This window comes from Bos mutus, chromosome 1 (assembly GCF_027580195.1).
Source record: "Bos mutus isolate GX-2022 chromosome 1, NWIPB_WYAK_1.1, whole genome shotgun sequence".
Taxonomy (NCBI): Eukaryota; Metazoa; Chordata; class Mammalia; order Artiodactyla; family Bovidae; genus Bos; species Bos mutus.
The window spans coordinates 143,898,127-143,921,254 of NC_091617.1; the positions used below are offsets into that span (position 1 = coordinate 143,898,127).

General features: G+C 43.5%; 1 protein-coding gene across 1 annotated transcript in view; it reads right to left on the minus strand.

Annotated features, from left to right (window-relative positions):
• The window catches only part of KCNH8 (potassium voltage-gated channel subfamily H member 8), a 493,246-nt gene that overhangs the window by 68,758 nt on the left and 401,360 nt on the right, over positions 1-23,128 (minus strand). The window contains exon 11 of the mRNA XM_070388278.1: positions 18,300-18,514. Coding sequence (XP_070244379.1) covers positions 18,300-18,514 — 215 coding nt within the window. The remainder of the gene's footprint in view (positions 1-18,299; positions 18,515-23,128) is intronic.

A 23,128-nucleotide genomic window follows, 5' to 3' on the forward strand; every position in this document is an offset into this window, starting at 1 on the left:
CTAACTTTGCTTTGCTGGATAAACCGACGCTAAGTTTCAGTTGGATTTTGGAGTCAGGTGGTTTGGGACTGAAAATGTAGTTCTTGATTTCCTTGGGTACTTGCTGAGGAGCCCATGGAATTCTCCAGGCCAGAATACTGGAGTGAGTAGCCTTTCCCTTCTCCAGGGGATTGTTCCAACCCAGGGATCGAACCCACGTCTCCTGCACTGAAGGCAGATTCTTTACCGGCTGAGCTGCAAGAGAAGCCCAAGAATACTAGAGTGGGTAGCCTATCCCTTCTCCAGGGGATCTTCCCAATCCAGGAACTGAACTGGGGTCTCTTGCTTTGCAGGAGGAGGCAATGGCACCCAACTCCAGTACTTTTGCCTGGAAAATCCCATGGACGGAGGAGCCTGGTAGGCTGCAGTCCATGGGGTCGCTACAGTCAGACACGACTGAGCGACTTCACTTTCACTTTTCACTTTGGTGCATTGGAGAAGGAAATGGCAACCCACTCCAGTGTTCTTGCCTGGAGAATCCCAGGGACAGGGAAGCCTGGTGGGCTGCCGTCTATGGGGTCGCACAGAGTCGGACACGACTGAAGTGACTTAGCTTAGCTTAGCTCGTGCTTTGCAGGTGGATTCTTTACCATCTGAGCTATGATCTTATCCTTAATTAGTCTTCGTGTCTAGTATAGGAACTTAACAACCTATCTCCATGATTGCTGTGGGGATAAAAATGCTAATGTCCATAAAGTGCTTCGCATACAATTTGGTTCATCAGAGCCATGATACCATCCATCAGCAGGATCAGCATAATCTTCAGTTCACGGAGCCTTTGTCAGGAGGGCAGGCCTCTGTTATCCCCAGTCTACAGATCGGGGATATGCAGATGGAAGGATGCAAGCTCTGGACTCGGAAGACTTAAACAGGCCCTGAGAATGCAGTGTGGAATGGAGACCTGAGTCCCTCCTCGTAGGGCAGGATTGAGAACTCCTGGTGGAGGGAGCCTCAACAGTTTTTCTTTCTCAAAGGACTGCATGCAAGTTGAGTTCTGCTGGTGTGGGTGTGCGTGTGTGTACACTTGCAGATCTGATTCCTTTTATTTCAGGCTGAACATCTGCTGTTCCCTGCGGGGTGGAAGTAACCAGGGAGGTAGAGAATGAAAGACCTGGTTTTTCTTGGTCTTGTTTATGGGGTGGCAGGTGGCCTTTTCATCCTCCGACTTCCCCAACTCAGCTAACCCCCATCTCCCCACAAGGAGCTTAAAAATCTAACCGCTCACTGTTCAACTTGCAAACACAAGCTGAAATCCCCAGATGCCACTGAAACATGGCTGAGCTCTTTCCAGGGTATGTCTCACGCCATTTGATTGACAAAAGGCTACACAGGAGAGAATCCAGAGGAGATGAAGCAGGAGCCCATTCAGAGACGTGTAAAGCTTTTCCCGTGTTCTCTATGTTATGTGCTTTTCTCTTTAATACATATTTAAATGGAATTCGGTTTCTAAGAAAATGTTGCTGAGATATGATTGTACAACCCACACAGTGACATAATGACCCACAGTTGGTTCATTTGTCTAACTGCCTCTGACCACCCCCCTCCCCTTTTCTGGATCTTGTCTCTTATTTCAACTCTTCAGCCCACGGGGTTGTCATGGAAACCACTGTGGTTCTACCACAGTGCGATCTCTCTGTATCCTTGACGACCCCTCCCCTTACCACATACACACACACACGTGCATGCACACACACACACTGATAAAACCTGAGTGGGCACTTGACGTGAGCTGAGTCACTCCATCTTTCCCCAGGAATTTGGAATCAACTAAGAGTCTAGCTTAATTTCTTGCCCCCTCGAATTGAGAAGCGGTTATTGTCACCACTTACTGCCATTTGGAGGAGGAAAGAAAGATGGCAAATACCATGAAGGAAAGAAGGATGGAGAGAAAGAGAAGAGGAAGAGATGGAGAGGAAATAGAATAAGAAATGGAGTCTGAGAGCCTGGTTATAAGAATCCCGACATCTAGGTGTACATGTTACAGTGAAAGTGAGGTCGCTCGGTCGTGTCCGACTCTTTGTGACCCTGTGGACAGAGGAGCCTACCAGGCAAGGTTTTCCAGGCAAGAATACTGGAGAGGGCTGCCCTTTCCTTCTCCAGAAATTTCCCCTTTTACATTTCTTCTTTTACAGAGGAGACAGAGTGACAGTAAGTCTGGTGTATTTTATTTGATTCTGTCAGAAAACTATAATTCTTACGATAAATCTGACTTTAGTGCTTTACTTGAGTTGGAATTTTTTTTTTTTTTTCTTTAGTCAAAATCAATGGAAATTCATCTCTCACAGTTGTGGAGGCTGGGCTGGAAGACTCCGTATCTGGCAGTGCCCACTTCCAGATTCACACAGGGTGTCCCTCACCAGGCCCTCACGTGCCAGAGCAGTGGGACAGTTCTCAGGCTCTGTTTCATAAGGGCACGAATCCCATTCAGGAGGGCTCCATCCTCAGGATTCAGTCGCCCCAAGGCCACCACCTCCTAACACCATCACACTGAGGGTTAGGTTTCAGCATATGGATTTCGGGGGGACATCACATTCAGGCCACAGAACTTGACTTCTGTTGTCTTGCTGGTCTGTTTGCTTTCTATAGTTTAGGTTGTTTTTCACACTGGTTTCACTTTTCAGAAACTCAGATCACTTTATTATTTTTTTGCCACTGAGTTACAAACTTTATTGAAATGAAAAATCAAATTGCTGTTCATTTAGTGCCTTATTTAAACAAGTTAACTAAACCAACAGCAATTTAGTTTGCTTTTAAAACTGCATTTCTGAGTATTGCATGTGCAGTCGGTTTTAAAGAAATAATTAACATACACCAAAATGCATACATCTTAAGTGAACAGCTTGATGAATTACTTCCCTAGGATCCAGCAGTTTCACTCCTATATATTAACCCAAGAAAAAAGGAAAGGATATGTCCACAGAAGGTCATAGATAAGAATGTTTAAAGCAGCCTTACTCATAACAATCCCAAACTGGGACCAATCCCAAATCCATCAACAAGAGAATAGGTTTTCAAATCCTATACTGATGTAATGGAATATTTAGCAACGAAAAAGAACTGGTATACTCAACACCGTGGAGGTATCTCAGAAACATTAGGTTAAGCGACAGAAGCCACATTCAAAAGTGTGCATACTGAACGGTTTCATCTTCCTGACACCAGAATACTGGCAAAACTAATCTATGTTGATGGAAATCAGATAGCAGTGGTGGGGAGGCTGATGGAAATTTCTAGGGGAATGGACGTATTCTGTTTCTTGGTTCTGGGGCTAAGCTACATGGGTGTTTATGACTGAGTTGGATTTCTATTGCCTACAGTAGATGTCCTCATTCTAAATTGCCCCCTAATTTACCAAGTTTCTCAGGACAGCCCATTTGCCAACACTCCATACTAACTCTGTCCTACAAAAAAAAAAAAAAAAAACTAGTCTGTAGTTTAAGAAGGTGTGATGCTAACTTTCTTAAATAGACAGAGTACCTGAAGAACTATGGATGGAGGTTCATGACATTGTACAAGAGGCAGTGATCAAGACCATCCCCAAGAAAAAGAAATGCAAAATGGTTGTCTGAGGAGGCCTGACAATTAGCTGTGAATAAAAGAGAAGCTAAAGGCAAAGGAGAAAAGGGAACATATACCCATTTGAATTCAGAGTTCCAAAGAATAGCAAGGAGAGATAAGAAAGCCTTCCTCAGTGGTCAATGCAAAGTAATAGAGGAAAATAATAGAACGGGAAAGACTAGAGATCTCGTCAAGAAAATTAGAGATACCAAGGGAACATTTCATGCAAAGATGGGCACAATCAAGGACAGAAATGGTATGGACTTTACAGAAGCAGAAGATATTAAGAAGAGGTGGTAAGAATACACAGAAGAACTGTACAAAAAAGATCTTCATGACCCAGACAACCATGATGGTGTGATCACTGACCTAGAGCCAGACATCCTGGAATGTGAAGTCAAGTGGGCCTTAGGAAGCATCACTACAAACAAAGTTAGTGGAGGTGATGGAATTTCAGTTGAGCTATTTCAAATCCTAAAAGATGATGCTGTGAAAGTGTTGCACTCAATATGTCAGCAAATTTGGAAACTCAGCAGTGGCCACAGGACTGGAAAAAGTCAGTTTTCATTCCAGTCCCAAAGAAAGGCAATGCCAAAGAATGCTCAAACTACCACACAGTTGCACTCATCTCACAGTCTAGCAACATAATGCTCAAAATTCTCCAAGCCAGGCTTCAACAGTACTTGAACTGTGAACTTCCAGATGTTCAAATTGGTTTTAGAAAAGGCAGAGGAACCAGAGATCAAATTGCCAACATCCGCTGGATCATCGAAAAAGTGAGAGAATTCCAGAAAAACATCTATGTCTTCTTTATTGACTATGCCAAAGCCTTTGACTGTGTGGATCACAACACTGTGGAAAATTCTTCAGGAGATAAGAATACCAGACAGCCTGACCTGCCTCCTGAGAAATCTGTACGCAGGTCAAGAGGCAACAGTTAGACCTGGACGTGGAACAGCAGACGGGTTCCAATTTGGGAAAGGAGTACGTCAAGGCTGTGTATTGTCATCCTGCTTATTTAACTTATATGCAGAGTACATCATGAGAAACACTGGGCTGAATGAAGCACAAGCTGGAATCGAGATTGCTGGGAGAAATATCAATAACCTCAGATATGCAGATGACACCACCCTTATGGCAGAAAGCAAAGAAGAACTAAAGAGCCTCTTAATGAAAGTGAAAGAGGAGAGTGAAAAAGGTGGCCTAAAACTCAACATTCAGAAAACTAAGATCATGGTATCCCATCACTTCATGGCAAATAGATGGGGAAACAGTGGAAACAGTGACAGACTTTATTTTGGGGGCCTCCAAAGTCACTGCAGATGGTGACTGCAGCCATGAAATTAAAAGACACGCTTGCTCCTTGGAAGAAAAGTTATGACCAATCTTGACAGCATACTAAAAAGCAGAGACATTACTTTGCCGACAAAGATCCATCTAGTCAAAGCTATGGTTTTTCCTGTGGTCATGTACGGATGTGAGAGTTGGACTGTAAAGAAAGCTGAGTCCCGAAGAATTGATGCTTTTGAACTGTGGTGTTGGAGAAGACTCTTGAGAGTCCCTTGGACTGCAAGCAGATCCAACCAGTGAATACTAAAGGAAATCAGTCCTAAATATTCGTTGGAAGGACTGATGGTAAAGCTGAAACTCCAATACTTTGGCCACCTGATGTGAAGAGCTGACTCATTGGAAAATACCCTGATGCTGGGAAAGGTTGAAGGCAGGAGGAGAAGGGGACGACAGGATGAGATGGTTGGATGGCATCACCAACTCGATGGACAAGAATGTGAGTAAGTTCCAGGAGTTGGTGATGGACAGGGAAGCCGGCATGCTGCAGTCCATGGGGTTGCAAAGAGTTGGATACAACTAGCGACTGAACTGACTGAACTGATGCTAACCTCCTTCTTTTGCTTTACAGATTTTGCAGGTTATAAAGCCTTCATCTCTCTGAGGCTAGAGCCCAAGCAGAAGAAACAGAGCTTCAGGGCTAGAGGGGAGTGTAAACCTAGAGTTCTGTGGAGTCCAGTCCTCCTTAAGATCAACTTTTTATTCCTATTGTGCATTTTTAGTATAAAAGAAAATATTGTGAATGATTGGGCCAAAAACTGTTGGGTGCTACAGATACAAGACTGACCATGGAGAAGGGCATGAAGCCGTTAGCACAGCAACCACTAAGAAGAGGAGAGGACACTGGAGTGACCTTGCTGCAGCCCGAGCAAACAGGGTGGGCCGCCACACGTAAGAAATTCAGCAGCAGCTGCATTTACTCAGTGCCACGAGCCAGGCGGCGGTGCCAGGCCCCGAGGACTCGGACTGAAACATCGTCCCTCCCTTCAGGGCGCTGTGCTTGCCATGCCTTCTTTTTCTCTTCTGGACATTACGAAAGTATGAAAACACATTTATAGGAGACTTGGAAAACAAGAACAAAGTTACATATAGTTCCACTATATATTACAGTTATTTTTTAAGTAGACAAATTAAGATTTTTAGTTAGCGTTTCAATATCAAAGTTTCAAAAATGAATAGAATGAATAAACAGAAAAGTAGAAGGATGTGGTAGGCCTGAAAAGCACCATGAACCGATTCACAGGGTTAAGATTTGTACAATTTTCACACAATAGCAGGGTACAAATTCTATTCACATTCCCATAGACTATAAACCAGGAGCTACAGGAACATATCCAGGGACATAAAACAAGGTGCAAAAACTTCATGGTCCAAAGGTATTGAAATGGTACAGAGTCTGTTCTCTTATCACCGTGGAATTACGTTAGAAATCAACATCAAAAAATAATTCAAAATAACCCACATATTTTGAAGTACAGTCTCCTTACCAAAAGAGATCTTAGACTTAGCCATTGACAGTCTCAATTAAGTTAAAAGACTGAGAAAACATGGAGGGTGATTGTGAAGAAGAAAGCATTTAAATGAGAAATTAATATCAAAGACACTTAAAAAGCCCCATACTGCATGATTTGGAAATTAAATTTCCACTTTTAAATGATGATCGTATATCTAAGAAGCCATAATAAGGAAAATTAGAAAATCCTTTTAACAGAATAAAAATGAAAAGAGAATTTATCAGAATTTGTTGCCTACAGCTAATGTTGCTCAATGCAACTAAATACGAGTTTGCCGCACCTTCTGAATTCACTGGAAAACATTTGTGTGTTTTAGAAAGTAAAATATACACAGGACGCATGTAAAATTTCTAGACCATTATGTGCTGAGCTTTCCCCAGCATATCTGACGCTGTTGCAAGCATCATAAAAATGTAGGGCGGGTACACAGTTCACCGCAAGACGCTTCCAGGAAGGGTTTTGCTCCTTTAAGGAGGGTTTTTTTAAAATACACAACCGGCAAGATTCTTGTTCAGCCTGGGGTGACGAGAAAAGCTGACATGGTAAAATGCCATGTGAGTCCTTCACCGTGCAGCTTTCTAAGAACAACGATCTCAGAAAGGTGTGGAATCAATTCTGTCCTCGTGTTATGTGAGACTGCGCATGCAGTCCACCTGCATACAGGCTACTCTGGAGAGCTACGCATCTGGGCTGTCAGATACGACTTTTACAATTATTACTATTCAGTAAATCATCTTCAAGAAAATTGCTTCCAAGCAGCCCCATCTTATTTCAGACTGAAATGGGGACTAAATTTAAACCAAGTCCCTCCTTTGGAAATAACTCTCTTTTCAGTTTAATCTTGAAATAAATTATAATACAGGAAGCCAGAGATATTGGCAAATCACAGACTTCACTCGAAAGACACATTCAGGCTTCTCTTTTATCTAAGGGAAAAAGCAAGGAGTTGTACCTCATGGACAGAGTACAGCTTAATTATAGAAGAGACTGCCTACTGCCAAAGATCCAGTGGGCACAACTCAGTGCCCAGGAGTTAGAGGCTTTTCCCAAGGATATTAGCATCTGAGATAGGGCTGCCTTCTGAAAATATAAAACTCAAAGATTCACCTTTGCATATTAAAGACATGGGGTCCATACCCAAATAGAAATATAAATTCATATTCTGGTGTCATTGAGGCTAATTCTGATTAAGAAATATGAAGAACGCTTGACCATCATATATATTACAGACCTTATGCCTCAGTTTACCACTAAGGGCAACAGATGTGTATTACATTCTGATCAAATATTTTATAACCATAGATAAGATGGTCTGCTAGACTCTGGAGTTTTCCACATGTTCGTCTCATCCAAAAAATTAGTGGCCTCATCTCTGGGCAATAAAAGTGAGGCGAATAACAGTTGAGAATGATTTTACGTTTAACAGCATTAGTGTTGTCATAGTTAATCCGTTTCTACAGAAAATATGTGTGTTAGCTTAGATTTGAAGACAGATATATTTTTTTTCATCTTAACACAACCCAGCATACCAAACCACCTGGAGGAATTACATTACCTATGCAGCAAGAGGTTTTTTTTTCCCCTATCATTTTTTTTTTCCTATTATTTTTCTACGCCTTTTGAAAACCTCTTGTCTTGAACTTAGGGGACGTGAAAAAAATCTGTTTTGCAATTTAGCAGTTCTTTCAAATCCTACTACTAGTACTGTCTTTGGTTTTTGTCACTTCTAAGATACGTAATTCTAAATTTCCACATCTTCATTTACTGGCTATATAGGCTGCTGTCTTCAGGAATTTATTCATTTTAACAATTCATTTCACATAGGCTCCAGGTTTGAAACTAAATTTCTGACAATTACTCATTCAGGTATTAAATAGATATTAAATGTTGATTCTGAATTATGCTCTGACTTAGGCACTGAAGATATACATGGAACAAGACAAAGCCTTCATAGACATTCTGGCAGGAGAAACTGACAATGAACAAGAAAATATACATATCAATTAACAGATCTTGTTAAAGGCTCTGAAAAAGATAAATAAGGTGAAGTGGCAGGATAACTGGGAGAGGCCAGCTGCAGGGCAGACGGTCTAAGGCCAGAGCAGCGAGAGCGCATAAAGAAAAGGCAGTCGCGCAAAGGCCCTGAGGCATGAGAGGCACCGGAAACCCGGCGCACGTAAGGAAAGAAAGCAAGCCAGTTTGTTGGAGTGCGATGCTGGACACTAGATGACATCGGACGCAGGGCTTCCCTGGTGGCTCAGTGGTAAGGAGTCCACCTGCCAAGGCAGGAGGCACGGCTTTGATCCCTGATCCGGGAAGATCCCATGCGCCTCGGAGCCACTGAGCCTGTATCACGGCAACTACTGAGCCTGTGCCCCAGGGCCCAGTGCCTGAGTGCCCTAGTCTGTGCTTTGCAACAAGAGAAGCGGCCACGAGAGCGTGCCCTGCACAGCAACAGAGACCCAGCACCCCCAGGTATAAAACAAGCAAAAGCTGTAAAAGGTACCAGATGTAATGCTGGACACAAGAGGACGTCAGATGCATGAGACAAGTTTGACAGACAGGCAGGAGTTGGAAGGCAGAGACTCTCGAAAGTCATGGGAAGAAGTCTGGATTTTACTAACAGTTTGTGAGGGCCCACTGAAATACTTTAAGCAACTGAATGACATGATCCAATTTATATTTTGAAAAGGTTTCTCCCACAGACTTGAGGAAAGGGACTGGTAAGGGTTTAAGAGTAGAGATAAGGACAAGGGCAAGGAGTCTTCACAGGGATGCTCCTGCATCGCACACCACTTCTTCAAGATACAGAAAAAAATTCTACATGCATTTAAGATAAAAACTCTACAAAAATAGACACATAGGGAATGTGAGCTTCCCAGGTGGCGCTAGTGGGAAAGAACCCACCTGCCAATGTAGGAGATGTAACAAATATGAGTTCCATCCCTGGATTGGGAAGAACCCCTGGAGGAGGGCAGGGCACCCCACTCCAGTATTCTTGCCTGGAGAATTGCATGGACAGAGGCGCCTGGTGGGCTACAGTCCATAGGGTCGCAAAGAGTCACACAACGGAAGCGACTTAGCATACATGCACCCTCAACATCATAAAGTCGATATATGACAAACCCACAGCTTACACCATACTCTGGTGAAAAGCTGAAAGGTTTCCTTCTAAACTAGAGAACAAAACAAGAACGCCCACTCTCATCTGTTTTATTTAACATAGTATTGGAAGTCTTAGCTATGGCAATCAGATAAGGAAAAAAAAAGTCATCCAAATTAAAGAAGAGGTATAACTGTCACCATTTCTAGGTAGCATGTACTATATATAGAACTGTCCCCCCCCAAAAGCTGTTAGAACTGATAAATAAGTAAAGTACCAAGATACAAAATTAATATACAGAAATCTATTGCATTTCTATACACTAATAACAAACTATCAGAAAGAGAAATAAAGAAAACAATCCCATACACCTGCAACAAAGAGAGCAAAACACTTAGGGATAAATTTAACCAAGGAGGTAAAAGACTTGTGTTCTGAAAACTGCAAGACATTGAGGAAAGAAAGATGACATGAACAAGTGGAAAATTATATTGTGCTCAAGGATTAATGGAGGCTTCCCTGGCAGCTCAGTGGTAAAGAATCCACCTACCAGTGTGGAGATGCAGGCTCGATCCCTGGGTTCGGAAGTTCCCCTGGAGAAGGAAATGGCAACCCACCCCAGTATTCGTGTCTGGAAGATCTCTGACGGAGGAGCCTGGTGGGCTGCAGGCCACGGGTTTGCAAAGCAGTCACACACGACTTAGCAACTAAACAACAGCAACAACGTGGACGGGAAGAATCGATATCATTAAAATGTCACACTGCGTAAAGCAACCTGCAGATTCAGTGCGCTCCCTATCAGAGTATCAGTGACATTTCCCACAAAACTAGAACAAAAACATCCTAAAATTTTTTTGGAACCACAAAAAGTCTCAAACAACCAAAGCAATTTTGAGAAAGAGGAACAAAGCTGAAGATAATCATGCTCCCAGACCTGAAATTATGCTAGAGACCTAGTACTCAAAGAGCACGGTCCTGGCCCAGAAGCAGACATAAAGCTCAGTGGAGCAGAGTGGAGAGCCAGAGGTCAGCCCTCATTCACATGGTCAATTAATCTATGACAAAGGAGGAGGGATTATTCAACAGGGAAAAGGTCTCTTCAAAAAATGGTATTGGGCAAAGTGGACAGCTACACGCAAAAGAATGAAATCGGATCACTTTTTTATACCTTGCACAAAAACGGACCAAAGATCTAAATGCAGGACCTGGAACTCCTGGAAGGAAACAGGCGGGAGCTTCTTTGGCACTGATCTTAGCAGTGTGTTTTTTGGACGTGTCTCCTCAGGCAAAGGAAACAAAAGCGAAAGGAAACAAACGGACCGGGCTGTACTAAGAGGCTCTCACGTGGGAGGAGACCATCAGCAAAACCAAGAGACAACCACTGAGCGGGAGAAGGCGTTTGTAAATTCCATATCCAAGAAAGGGTTGATACAAAATATAGGACAAATTCACATAACTCAATATCAGCCCCCAAACACCCCAATTAAGAAACGGGCAGAAGGCGTAAAGTAGCTCTCCACAGAAGACGCGCAGAAGGCCAACAGGCACCTGAGAAGGTGCTCAAGTAACTCACTGGGGTAATGAGCCGCCAGCCCACACCTCTAAGAATGCCTGTCATTAAAGGAGACAACAAACGGCAGGTGTTGGCGAGGCTGTGGCGGAGAGGAGCCCTCGGTGCTGCTGGCGGAAATTAAATGTAAATACGGCCGCTAAAGAAAACGGTGTGGAAGCTCCTCAAAACACGTAGAATAGAAATACGTGTGTGGCTCAGTTGTGCATGATCCGACAATTCTGAGTATTTATCTGAAGAAGATGAAAACACCGGTATGGAAAGATACATGCACCCCTGTAATCACTGCAGCGCTGCTTACTACAACCAAGACACGGAAGCAGCCTCGGCGTCCACCGACATGTGAACGGATGAAGAAGGCGTCGCGGGCTGCGCGGTGGAGCGTACTCAGCCAGAAAAATGATAAAACCCTAGCACTTGCGCAGCACGGTGAACCTGCAGAGTATTTCGCTATGTGAAATAAGTCAGGCAGGAAAACACGCTCCGTTTGAGTCTTACAGGTAGAACCTAAACGACAATACAAAAAAACAAAACGGAATAAAACAGAAACACACCGGTGGTTGCCAGAGGGGAGAGGGTTTGGGTGGGGAGTAAAGTAGGTGAGAGGGGCTGAGAGGGAAACACTTCTGGCTACGTGAAAAATAAAAAAACAAAACCAAACTTCTGGCCCCAAAATCAATAAGTTGCAGGGATATATCATTATACTTATGGACTTACAGCCAATAATATTGTAACAGCTTTGTACGGTACTGGATGGTTTACTGTAGTGATCATTTCATAAGGTCTAAAAATATTGAATCACTATGTTGCACATCTTAATTTAATATTGTTTGTTAATTATAAGTCAATTTAAAGAAAAAGAATAGACGCAGGGAGAACCATTACATAACTTTTCTTTGGTCATGGTCAGGGAGAAACGTCTCAGCGTGTAACTCCCCCTATACACCGCCTACAGGGGGTGAGAGCAAGTTGACTCTTCGTTAGTATGAAACTTTACATTTAATTATGTTTAACATACAGGTGTTATCTAATGCATGTGACCACTCTGGGAAGCTTTCCATTAATTGTGTCTATACATGTGCTTGTTTCACTCAGGAGTCAGGATTATGGGGTGTGTGGTTTTGTAGCTACACCGTTGATGCCTGGGGCTTGGTGTGTAGAGAGTGTGTTGCTCAGGGGGTTGGAGTGTTGTGATGAATCAACCCACCATAAACTACCCACGTAGCATCGAAGATGTCAAAATTGGAGGAGAACTGCTGAAAGTGGCTGCTCCTCCAGGCTCCCTTGTCTCTGTTCAGGAATCTTCTCTAAACTTCGGGGTAACCTCTTGTGCTGTCATGGAGGTGGCACTTCCAGGACCTTCACCCAGAGGCCGCTGACCCTCAGGATCCTAGGGAACTCTCTCTCCTGTTACTAGAGAGAGGGAAAGACTGAAGGAGGAGACTTTATTTTTTATGCTGATCAGATTATATGAAATAATGGAAAACTGAGGGAGAAAGTGGAGTACCCAACACACTTAAAATGTAATAAGCTTCCCGTCAAAGAAATGGTCAGAAGGCCTAAATAAACATGTCTCCAAAGAAGACACACTGATGGCCAGTACGCACACAAAAAGAGTCTCAATATCACTGATTATTAGAGAAATGCAAATCAAAACTACAATGAGGTGTCATATCACAGCAATCAGAATGACCATCATGAAAAAACTGCAGTCAATAAGTGGTAAAGAGGGTGTGGAGAAAAGGGAGCCCACCTACACTGCTGGTGTGGCTGTGACTGGGTGCAGCCACTATAGCGAAGAGAAAGAAGTCTCCTTAAAAGCTAAACAGAGTCACCGTAAGATCCAGCAACCCCCCTCCTCAGCATGGATCTGGAAAAGATGAAACTCTAACTCAAAAAGATACATGCACCTCAGCGTTCACAGCAGCACCATTTACAACAGCCAAGATTCGGGAGCAACCCAAATGTCCATCAACAGAGGAATGGATACAAAAGATGTGGTGCATATACACAACGGAACACTACTCAGCCACAAAAATGAGTAAAGTAACGCCATTCGCAGCAACATGGATGAACCTGGAGGTTATCCTATGACATTGCTTACGTGTGCAATCTAAGAAAATGAACGTGTTTACAAAACAGAAACACACACAGAGACAGAAACCACACTAGGGCGACCAAGGGGAAGGTGGGGAGGGCTAAGTTAGGAGTCTGGGATCAACAAACACACTGTACCAGGTGTAAACTCAATCAACAGCAAGGCCCTGCTGCAGAGCCAGGGGCCACACTCAGTGTCACATGGTGCCCTACGCTGGAAAAGAGCCCGAAAAAGAACATGTGCATATGTGAGACTGAATCACAGCTATACTGGGATTGTTGTACGTCTGAAACATTGTAAGTCAGCTATAATTCAGTTACTGCTGCTGCTAAGTCACTTCAGTCGTGTCCGACTCTGTGCAACCCCACAGACAGCAGCCTACCAGACTCCCCCGTCCCTGGGATTCTCCAGGCAAGAACACTGGAGTGGGTTGCCATTTCCTTCTCCCATGCATGAAAGTGAAAAGTGAAAGTGAAAAGCTCAGTCGTGTCCAACTCTTAGCGACCTCATGGACTGCAGCCTACCAGGCTCCTCCGCCCATGTGATTTTCCAGGCAAGAGTACTAGAGTGGGTTGCCAGTGCCTTCTCCGATACTTCAATTAAAAAAATGGCAAGAAATTTCAGGACCTCCCTGGCAATCCAGTGGTTAGGAATCCATGCTTCCACTGCATGGGTTTGATCCCTGGTTAGAGAACTAAGATCCCTGTATGCCATGCGGCACAGCCAAAAAAAATTAAAAAAAAAAAAAGAGTTTCATCGAGTAACCCGTGGTAAGGTAAAACAGGCACTGGCGTTTGCTGCTCCACAGCCACACCCGCAGGTCAGAGTCCGTGACGTTCACACCCAGAAGGTGTCTACATGCGACCGTGTCAATGTCTGATCTTCCGTGTGTTAACACTACTAACTTTGGAAAGCTTATTTTAGATACTCTTCAGTCATTAGTTATCTCAAAATTCTAACGTTAAGGCAAACTAAATTTCACAACCACCAACCGATGAGTCTGTGCGAAAACCAGTTTTACAGGGTTTACCATGAGAAGCTGTGAAGCAGATTTCTCATAATCTCCACAGACAGAAACAGCTGAATTAATCTATGTCAGTATTGGGGTCATCAGGAGATACAAATAAGGGCAAACATATAAAATACACCGAGTGCATAAAATGAGTAATTATCATGAGGTCGGTACTAGCTTGCCTTTTCACAAACTCAGAACACATTTTATACATTTTAATTAATTGGATGAGCTGCCATTCTAAAGTTACACGGTTTATCAGAGTTCTAGATTCACAGCTCACTGTGACATGCATATCTTTCGACTATCTCTTAAAACACTTTGTTTTTATTTCAAAACGGGTTGATGATCACTCCACTCTTTATCCAGATTGGTAATGCTCTCTGTCACCTGATACTTTATAAGCACTTGTGAGAGAAGGTACATCCAGAAGGCAAGATTAGAAAGACACAAACCAATCAGAGAGAGAGTTAAATCCTACCAGACACAGTGGGGAACCTGGGGATGCAGGCAGAGGATGAAGACAGGAGAGGAGGGGAAAGCAGAAATGAAGGGCTGACCGGTGTGGCAGACGGGCCACAGGAGCTTTAAGAGCGAGGACAGAGCGAAGTTATGTCTGCACTGTTTGCATTCCCATGATGCAAGTGTTCCTCCTAGAATCCCTAGACCAAACTTTCACAAAGGATTCAACCCACCGGAAACTCTGTGTGATTGGGTATTTTTGCCCGTGTGGGTGTGGAAATTAAGGAGAGGGGCTGGGTCCACCTTGGTCTGACACCAGAGCAGTTGCAGCCATGATCACAGGTAATCGTCAGAATAGAAGCCCCACACCCCGCCAAAGTCAAAGTATCCTTAGAAATAGCACAAGATTCTATACATATGCATCAGTGGGAAAGAGACAGAGGGAGGGGATAAATGTTTACATACAGCAGAAACTAATAAAACATTGAAAAGCAATTATACCCCAATTAAAAAAATAGCACAAGACTATTTTTAGTCTATTAGACTATTTTTAGACTATTTTTAATCTCCCCAGGATTATAAAATTATTGGTAAGTATGGTCCAAATTTACCTAGCCTTTAGAAGGCATAGCAACCCAGGATCTCGGCTGTCACTGAGTCATGTGGGACTCGTTGCGACTCCATGGACTGTAGCCTGCCAGGCTCCTCTTCCATGGATTTCCCAGGCAGGAACACTGGAGTGGGCTGCCATGCCCTCCTCCAGGGGAGCTTCCCAACCCACAGACAGAACCCAGGTCTCCTGTGTTGCAGATGGTCTCCTGCATTGCAGGTGGATTCTTTACCAACTGAGCTACCAGAATCTTGAATATAGTGTAAATGTAAATTCTGAGTGATACAAGATGAGGAACTATAAAAAATAAAGATTTCAGAGCTCCAGTTCCCATTTACCCTTAAAAATGTGGCTCAGAGGGGTCCTCTGTATAGAAGCATAAGATTTTGTTTCAGCCATAGTGAAATAGCTAATATTGAACTAAAAATAATTAAAAAGCTGGACAAAACACATGAAAATAACTGTTTAAAAGCAATGGAGAACAACCGACTCAGGTCAGACTTGAAGGGCTATGACCCCTGAGAAAATGGAAGTCCATCAGTATATAGGCCAGAATCCACTTTGGGGAGCCTTTCCCCTCTCCAGGGGCACTTCCCACCCCAGGGATCAAACCCAGGTCTCCCACATTGCAGGCGGATTCTTTACCAGCCAAGCCACCAGGGAAGCCCCGAGGGTCACGTTTATCTAAGCGTTTTTCTGAGGGAATCTATTGCCACTGTGGGGTGGCAGAGAGTAGGAGAGAGAGGAGCAGTCTTCCTGGAGAAGAGCAATCCATGTGTCCCCAAACTCCCAGGATCTGAGGAGTGAATCCCAGGGAGGAGGCCCCCAGGGGTCAGCCAGCTCCTCACTTAGGGGCACAGGGCAGTCTCCAAGGAGCCCGGGGATTCGGTTCCCTCGTGATGCTCGGGGAGGCTCAGGCTGCAGGAAAGGCATGTCAAATAGGAGAAGCTTTGGGCAACACCCAGGGATTTTAGCAGAGATTCTGAAACATGTCTTAGGGGTGAGAGCTGTACCACCAGGGTCGGGGCAAAACTGAAGCAGATCAACCTAACAAAGCCTAGGAGGAACTGTAGGCAGGGTGAAAGCGATTTGTTGGGTGCTCTGCCTGTCCCAGGAAAACATAACCCTATTAGAAGGAAAATAATACGAACGCTTTTTTCAAGAATGGCTCAGGTGGTAAAGAGTCTGCCTGCAGTGTGGGAGACCCGGGTTCGATTCCTGGGTCAGGAAGATCCCCTGGAGAAGAAAATGGCAACCCGCTCCCGTATTCTTGCCTGGAAAATCCCATGGATGGAGGAGCCTGGCGGGCTACAGTCCATGGGGTTGCAAAGAGTCGGACACGACTGAGCAACTTCACTTTTTTCATAAACAACATCTACATTGAAGCAAAGTCATGATATGTGTTTGAAAAATAGTAGAGGAAGGAAAGTGACCTCAAAAACCAAAAAACAACCCCTCCCCCCAAAAGTAACAGATAAAGAAAAGAGTCTCATTGGCCTTTCAGACACTGGAGGCTTAAAATCACTGTGATGAATGTTTCAGCAAAGACAAAAGGAGAATTAAAAACTGGATTAAAGGTAAGACTCTAAAAGTAATTGAATGAAATCTTGGGGTTGAGAGCCAATATTTTCCATTTGTCCATGTTGAGGACATGTTGGCTCTCTCTTTGCTAGTGGTAAAGAACCTGACTGCCAGTGCAGGAGACGTGGGTTCAATCTCTGGGTCGGGAAGATCCCCTGGAAGAGGATATATATATGTGGGTTGCCATATAACCCATGGCAACCCACTCCAGTATCCTTGCCTGGAAACTTCCATGGCCAGAGGAGCTGTGTGTGTGATCACACATGTTACTTAACCATTCTGCATCTGTTTTCTGTCCTGTGAAACCTGACACTTAGCTTCAACAGAGGCTTTTGGCACTGAATAAAACGTTTTACACTGACAGAGTCCTTAACACAAAAAGTTTCGAAATAAATATTTCCACCTCCTTTGCCGTTTGCCTCCATCCATGGAGAGATGCATGCATTCAAAACTGGTAATCCTGAGCTTCAGAAGGGGGCACCACCTGTGTTCTGTCTGTCATTTGATGTCCTCAACCAAGAGGAAGTCAAACAACTTGGATTCCTTCTTTACCGACAGTTTGGAGAATGCTGATGACGATGTCCCCACAATGTGGGTTAGTCAAAACAAGAGCCTCACTTCTTAAACCCTTAAGGGAAAAAATCGAGACTAGCAAGTCTCTGGGGCAGAGCTCAAGGCAGCAGATGAAGGCGTCTGCTGATAGAGAGCGATATGCATACACACTCTGGCCTGCCTTCCAACAATCATTCCTATTAAGTCATTTGTCTCTCTGACACATTTAATGAAGTCATGTTCACGAGCAGCTTAATCACAGGACACAGTTTGGTACATATTTTGACAGGAAAGCTGTTTGTATAAACTGAAACATGTAGCAAATATATAATTTCATAAAATGCCCATTATGCTTCCAGGGTGACAATCTTTGGTTTGAATCCTTTCATACCTATTTACTCATTTTAAGACAGACTGTTTTGAGTCATGGTTAACAAATAAAAAGATGGTCTTAAGCAAAACGACGTCAAGCCAGTGGTGTAGGGAATACACCCGCGTGTAGCAAACTCTGAACCATACGCCCTATCCGGAAATCCTTAAGTTCCGGAGGAATCACACCTCTCTAGCTAAATATTATATGCCCCGACATTCATCCTGGTTATAAGCAAATGAAAATAAACAAGAAAAAAATTAAGAGAACTCCTCCATAAATCCTACTTTTCTAAAATATTGATAACATGCTCCCGGTTTGACTCCTGGCTAATTACCTAATTGCTCAATTAGTGACTGAACAGTCCCACCTTATCTGCTCAGAGATTTTTTGAAGTGAGGTCAGAACATGTTCTTTGCTGTTATAAATGATCTCCAGGCCCTGTGTGTTTGGATCTCAGCAGTAATTAGAAGGGAGACTTACATCACTCTCGTGACCTTCTCGAAGGTTGTATGTGAGGTCATGCTGAATGTCTTCCACAAATTTGTGAGCATATTCTGGGTAAAGGTCCAGAACTTCAAAGAGTCCTTTGAGGATGATACACTGGAGATCACAGTAGGTTAGCGCCTTCACATCCGCGTTGGTCTTGATCACTCGGTCCTTAATTGATAGATTGGCTCCAATTAAATCCCCTTTCCCTTGAAACAGTGAGAAAAGAGACACGTCGCTTGAAAGACGTCATTTGATTTACAGGCTTCATTTCTCTGAAATTACGCTCAAAGAGAAGAGCAACCTTTATCTGGGGCAGGGTTTCTCAGCCTGGGCAGGGTTGAGATTTGGGGCCCCATCATTCTGTGCTGGTGCGGGGAGCATTGGGTACAGGATGGAATGTTTAGTGCATCTCACATCACCCACCCCCAGAGATAACAACCCCAAATATCTGCAGACATTGCCAAACGTCCCTTGGCAATCTGAACCACACCCAGTCGAGAACACTCATCTTGAGGATAAAGCCTAGGAGACTGGGAGTTAGAAATTGTAGGTCACACATGGGCTCACGTCGGTCCCCCCAAGGATTTGGTAAATGACTTTAGACAAAACAGTTGATGTTTTTGGTTACAGCTGCTTTAACTATTCAAAGGAAATAATAACGGTTCAGTTTTTCTGAGTAAAAATACTTTGGGATCTTGAAGAGGTATATTAATAATGTCGATTCTAGTACTTCGGACAATAATGTAAGCATCACCATCTGCTTTCTAATACACTCAAGTTGTTCTATTTATCTCTGAACACGTCTGCAAGACAGGGGGCGGTGTGAAGGAGGAGCGTCAAGAGGCAAAGGCAACCTGGGCACCGTGGACAGTGAATCTACTGCACAAAATGCAAAACACGGGGCATAGTTTTAATGCTCCGTGACCGTGTGAAAATCCCGTTTTCTCCAGCAAAAAAAGAAAGTGAATAAATTAAAACTATGAGCCCTTCCCCTGCGGGGAGAAGGGTCTGACACTAGTCTGTTCACACTCTCTCTCACTCCAGCACCTCTGATATTTGTCTGTAACACCTCTGCCCATCGGTCTTAAACTGGGAACCAGCTTACCTCCTTGAGTTTGCTGATTAGATAATATCGGGCAATTTCTCTGAATCTTTAAAATCTTGAACTTGATTTGAATCAGTCTAACCTAGCAGGAAGGTGAGCATAATCGTAAGTGCTGGCAAAAGCTGATTACAGCGTCAGTTTTATTTTAGACAGAGCCATTAATGCACTCAGCGTCCATGTGAGAAATCAGAAAGAAAATCCATTCAGTTCTCAGACAAACTCAGGTTAAAAGCTGAGGTAATATGACCAAGTTCACAAAGAACACTGGCCTTGGACTCAAGACTGCAACTCAGGAGTTTCTGCTTTATCTTTGTCCTCAAACATCATCATGCCTGCGCTTTACTTTTTTCCAAATGGTCACTTTGTTCCATTTTGTAGAGAACCAACAACCAACATTTTGCCAGCCAAAACCCACCAAGCAAATACTGTCTTTGGAATGTTGTAGAACAAACTGTCCCAACCATTCTTCATTCAATTAATTTTTAAACTTCTAAATGTTTATTTTTTTATTTCACGCAGAATTTCTGGAAGCAGTTTCTGGCATGCAGCAGGCTTCAATAAAAGTCTGTTTTATTGAACTTGACAGTAAAAAGAGATGCGCCAACTTATCCATGAATATCTGAGACATTCATAAGTATTTGTGGCAGACCAAAAACTCAAATTATTGAATTATTTCTAGGTATTATCTTTTTAAAACCTTGAAATTGAGCCTATTTGGCAGAAGAAAAAAGACTAAACTCTACATTTATAGACACTAAGAGAATAAATAGCCACGTGGTGCTGAGGAATTTATTGTCACCAACACTAACTTGGCGATTTCTTTTTCTTGCATGTTTTGTTAGAAATCTAAATTGCTGCTCAAAAATTCAAAGCTGGGTACTGGGGTAAAATGTAAACACAGCCAGGTTGGACTGAGTATAGCAAATGCTCAAGCTTCGTATGCTGTGCTGCTCAGTCACTCCAGCTCACGACCAGCTCCGTGTGACCCCATGGACTGCAGCCCCCCAGGCTCCTCAGTGCACGGGACTCTCCAGGCAAGAAGGCTGGAGTGGGTTGCCGTGCCCTCCTCTGGGGATCTTCCCCACCCAGGGATCAAATCCAGGCCTCCTGCACTGCAGACAGATTCTTTACTGCTGAGCCTCTGGGGAAGCCCCGAGTTTTGTACACCTGAGGAGAATTTACCTTGACGCACCAAGCTGCCACGGTGAGAACTCACATTTTCTACTTGTGTTTGGAAAAACTTTAGGGTCACCCTACTCTCGTACCTTGAATGGCCACAGAATGGTGATTTCAGCCACAAAGGCCCCAGCATCTTGCTGACTTGGCATTCTAGAATTCTGGTTTTTTATTTATTCAGTGAATATTTATAGATCACTGACGTGTGTGCCAGGCCTTGTGTGGAGCCTAATTTTCACCCTCACTAATTTTACAACTTTGTGGATTACTCACTTATCTGGATTTAGAGCCTAGATCTGAGTTTCTTAATTACTCTGGGTTTTAGTATCCTTATTTCTAAAAGAAGGGAAGGTTTTTGTGTTTCCTTACAGTCTCTGTTGGGGCTTCCCTGGTGACTCAGCTGGTAAAGAATCCGCCTGCAATGCAGGAGACCCCAGTTTGATTCCTGGGTTGGGAAGATCTCCTGGAGAAGAGATAGGCTACCCACTCCAGTATTCTTGGGCTTCCCTGGTGGCTCAGCTGGTAAAGAATCTGCCTGTAATGCGGGAGACCTGGGTTTGATCCCTGGGTTGGGAAGATCCCCTGAGTGGGACATGGCAACCCACTCCAGTGTTCTTGCCTAGGGAATCCTCATGGACAGTGGAGCCTGGTGGGCTGCAGTCCATGGGGTCGCAAAGAGTCAGACTCGACTGAGTGACTAAGCCCAGCACAGCAGCACAGTCTCTATTACTCAGAATTCTGTTTCTGATATTTACTCATCAGTTATCTTTCCATTGGGGGGAAAAAAGTTGATGGGAGGCATCTGCAAACCTTCCTGGTTAGAGCCATAACTTATGTTTAATCATAATTAGGCAGACTAATGCCATCTGTGAGCAGTGCATTTACTGGAGCTTTGTTGTCTTCTTTTAAATCACAGTGAAGACCTTGGTGGGAAAACAGTTACTGGGACATGAAATGAAGGTGCACAGGCAAACAAATTCTATCCCTGTGACAAATCCCTGCCTCTCTGTCAACTGCATCGGATTAAGAAATGCCTTCAAGAATTGACTGGACAATGGAATTGCTTGAATAAATTTTGGCTTGACAGGTGCTTGGTGATAGGTTTCCCTTACGATATTATGTATTAATTCATTTTGCTGGCAGAGTGAACATGTATTAAATAGCTATATTTAAGCAATGTGCTAAAGTTTATCAGAGTCAATATTGATTTATATTGGCGGATAAGATGATATTACCATAGGGAAAGTAAAATAGTTGATCTCCATTGAGATAATGTTAACCACAGAGAGAAAATGTTAATAATTTATTCTATTTGCTTGGGCTTGGTCCCAATACCACATAGGCATGTTTAGAAGGGCCACATGCATTTAAATCACTTTTGAGAGGTACAGGGTACCAGCAAAGATGTGAAATGTTAAATTTGGGAAGCTCAAGTTATGGAGGAAATCAGGGCCAGGGCACAAGCCAATGGCTTAATCTTTTAGCTGTTAGTATGGGCCACCAGGATTCCCCGGTGGCTCAGACGGTAAAGAGTCCGCCTGCAATGCAGGAGACCTGAGTTCGATCCCTGGGTGGGAGAAGGAAATGGCAAGCTATTCTGGTATTCTTGCCCGGAAAATCCCATGGATGGAGGAGCCTGTCAGGTTACAGTCCACGGGGTCACAAAGAGTTGGACACAACTGAGCAACTTCACTTTCACTTTCTTTCAGAAGCTTTTTTTGAAAGAAGAAAATCTGACGGAATCATGTATTAGAAACAATAGTATTTACATAGAAGCTGTGAAATTTGTACCTACTGTGATGTAATGTCAGGGATAATGCTCTCATATTCCATTCCTGGAGCTGTTGCTAGTTAACAAATTTAAACATTCACTACAATTATGGAAAAACCCATAATATATACATCTGAAAATGCTGGATCAATTTACTTATATGTATATCAAACCCTAAGTTGCTAGGAAAATAACTAAACCCTGTTATTTTTATTTTGATTAATTATAGTTGTTTTACACTTGTGCTAGTTTCAGGGACGGTAGAACGAATCAGTCATACGTGTTCGTATATCCACTCGTTTGGATTTCCTTCCCGTGTGCGTCGCTGCAGAGCACTGAACAGGCTCCCGAGCTGCACAGCGGGTCCTCGTCAGTGTCTGCTTTATACTCGGCAGTGTTCATGTCACTCTCAGGCTCCCGACTCACCCCGCCTTCCCTTTTCGCCCGGTAACAGTACGTTTGTTTTCTACGTAGGTGTCTCTGTTTTGTAAATAAGGTCATCTGTACCAGTTTTTTTTTTTTTTTTTTAAGATTCCACATATAAACGATATCCTATGATATTTATTTCTTTGACTCATTTCACTCAGTATGACAAACTCTGAGTCCGTCCGTGTTGATGCAAACGGCACTAAATGCCCTTTGAAAAGCAGACTGTGTCGACAGGCAGGCCACAAAACCCACAGCGGTGCTGAGGAAACCCACAGAAAAATACTTTATGCTTGGAGCGAGGTTTTCGGAGCAAATTTTCAAAGGATCCTCACTTTTAAT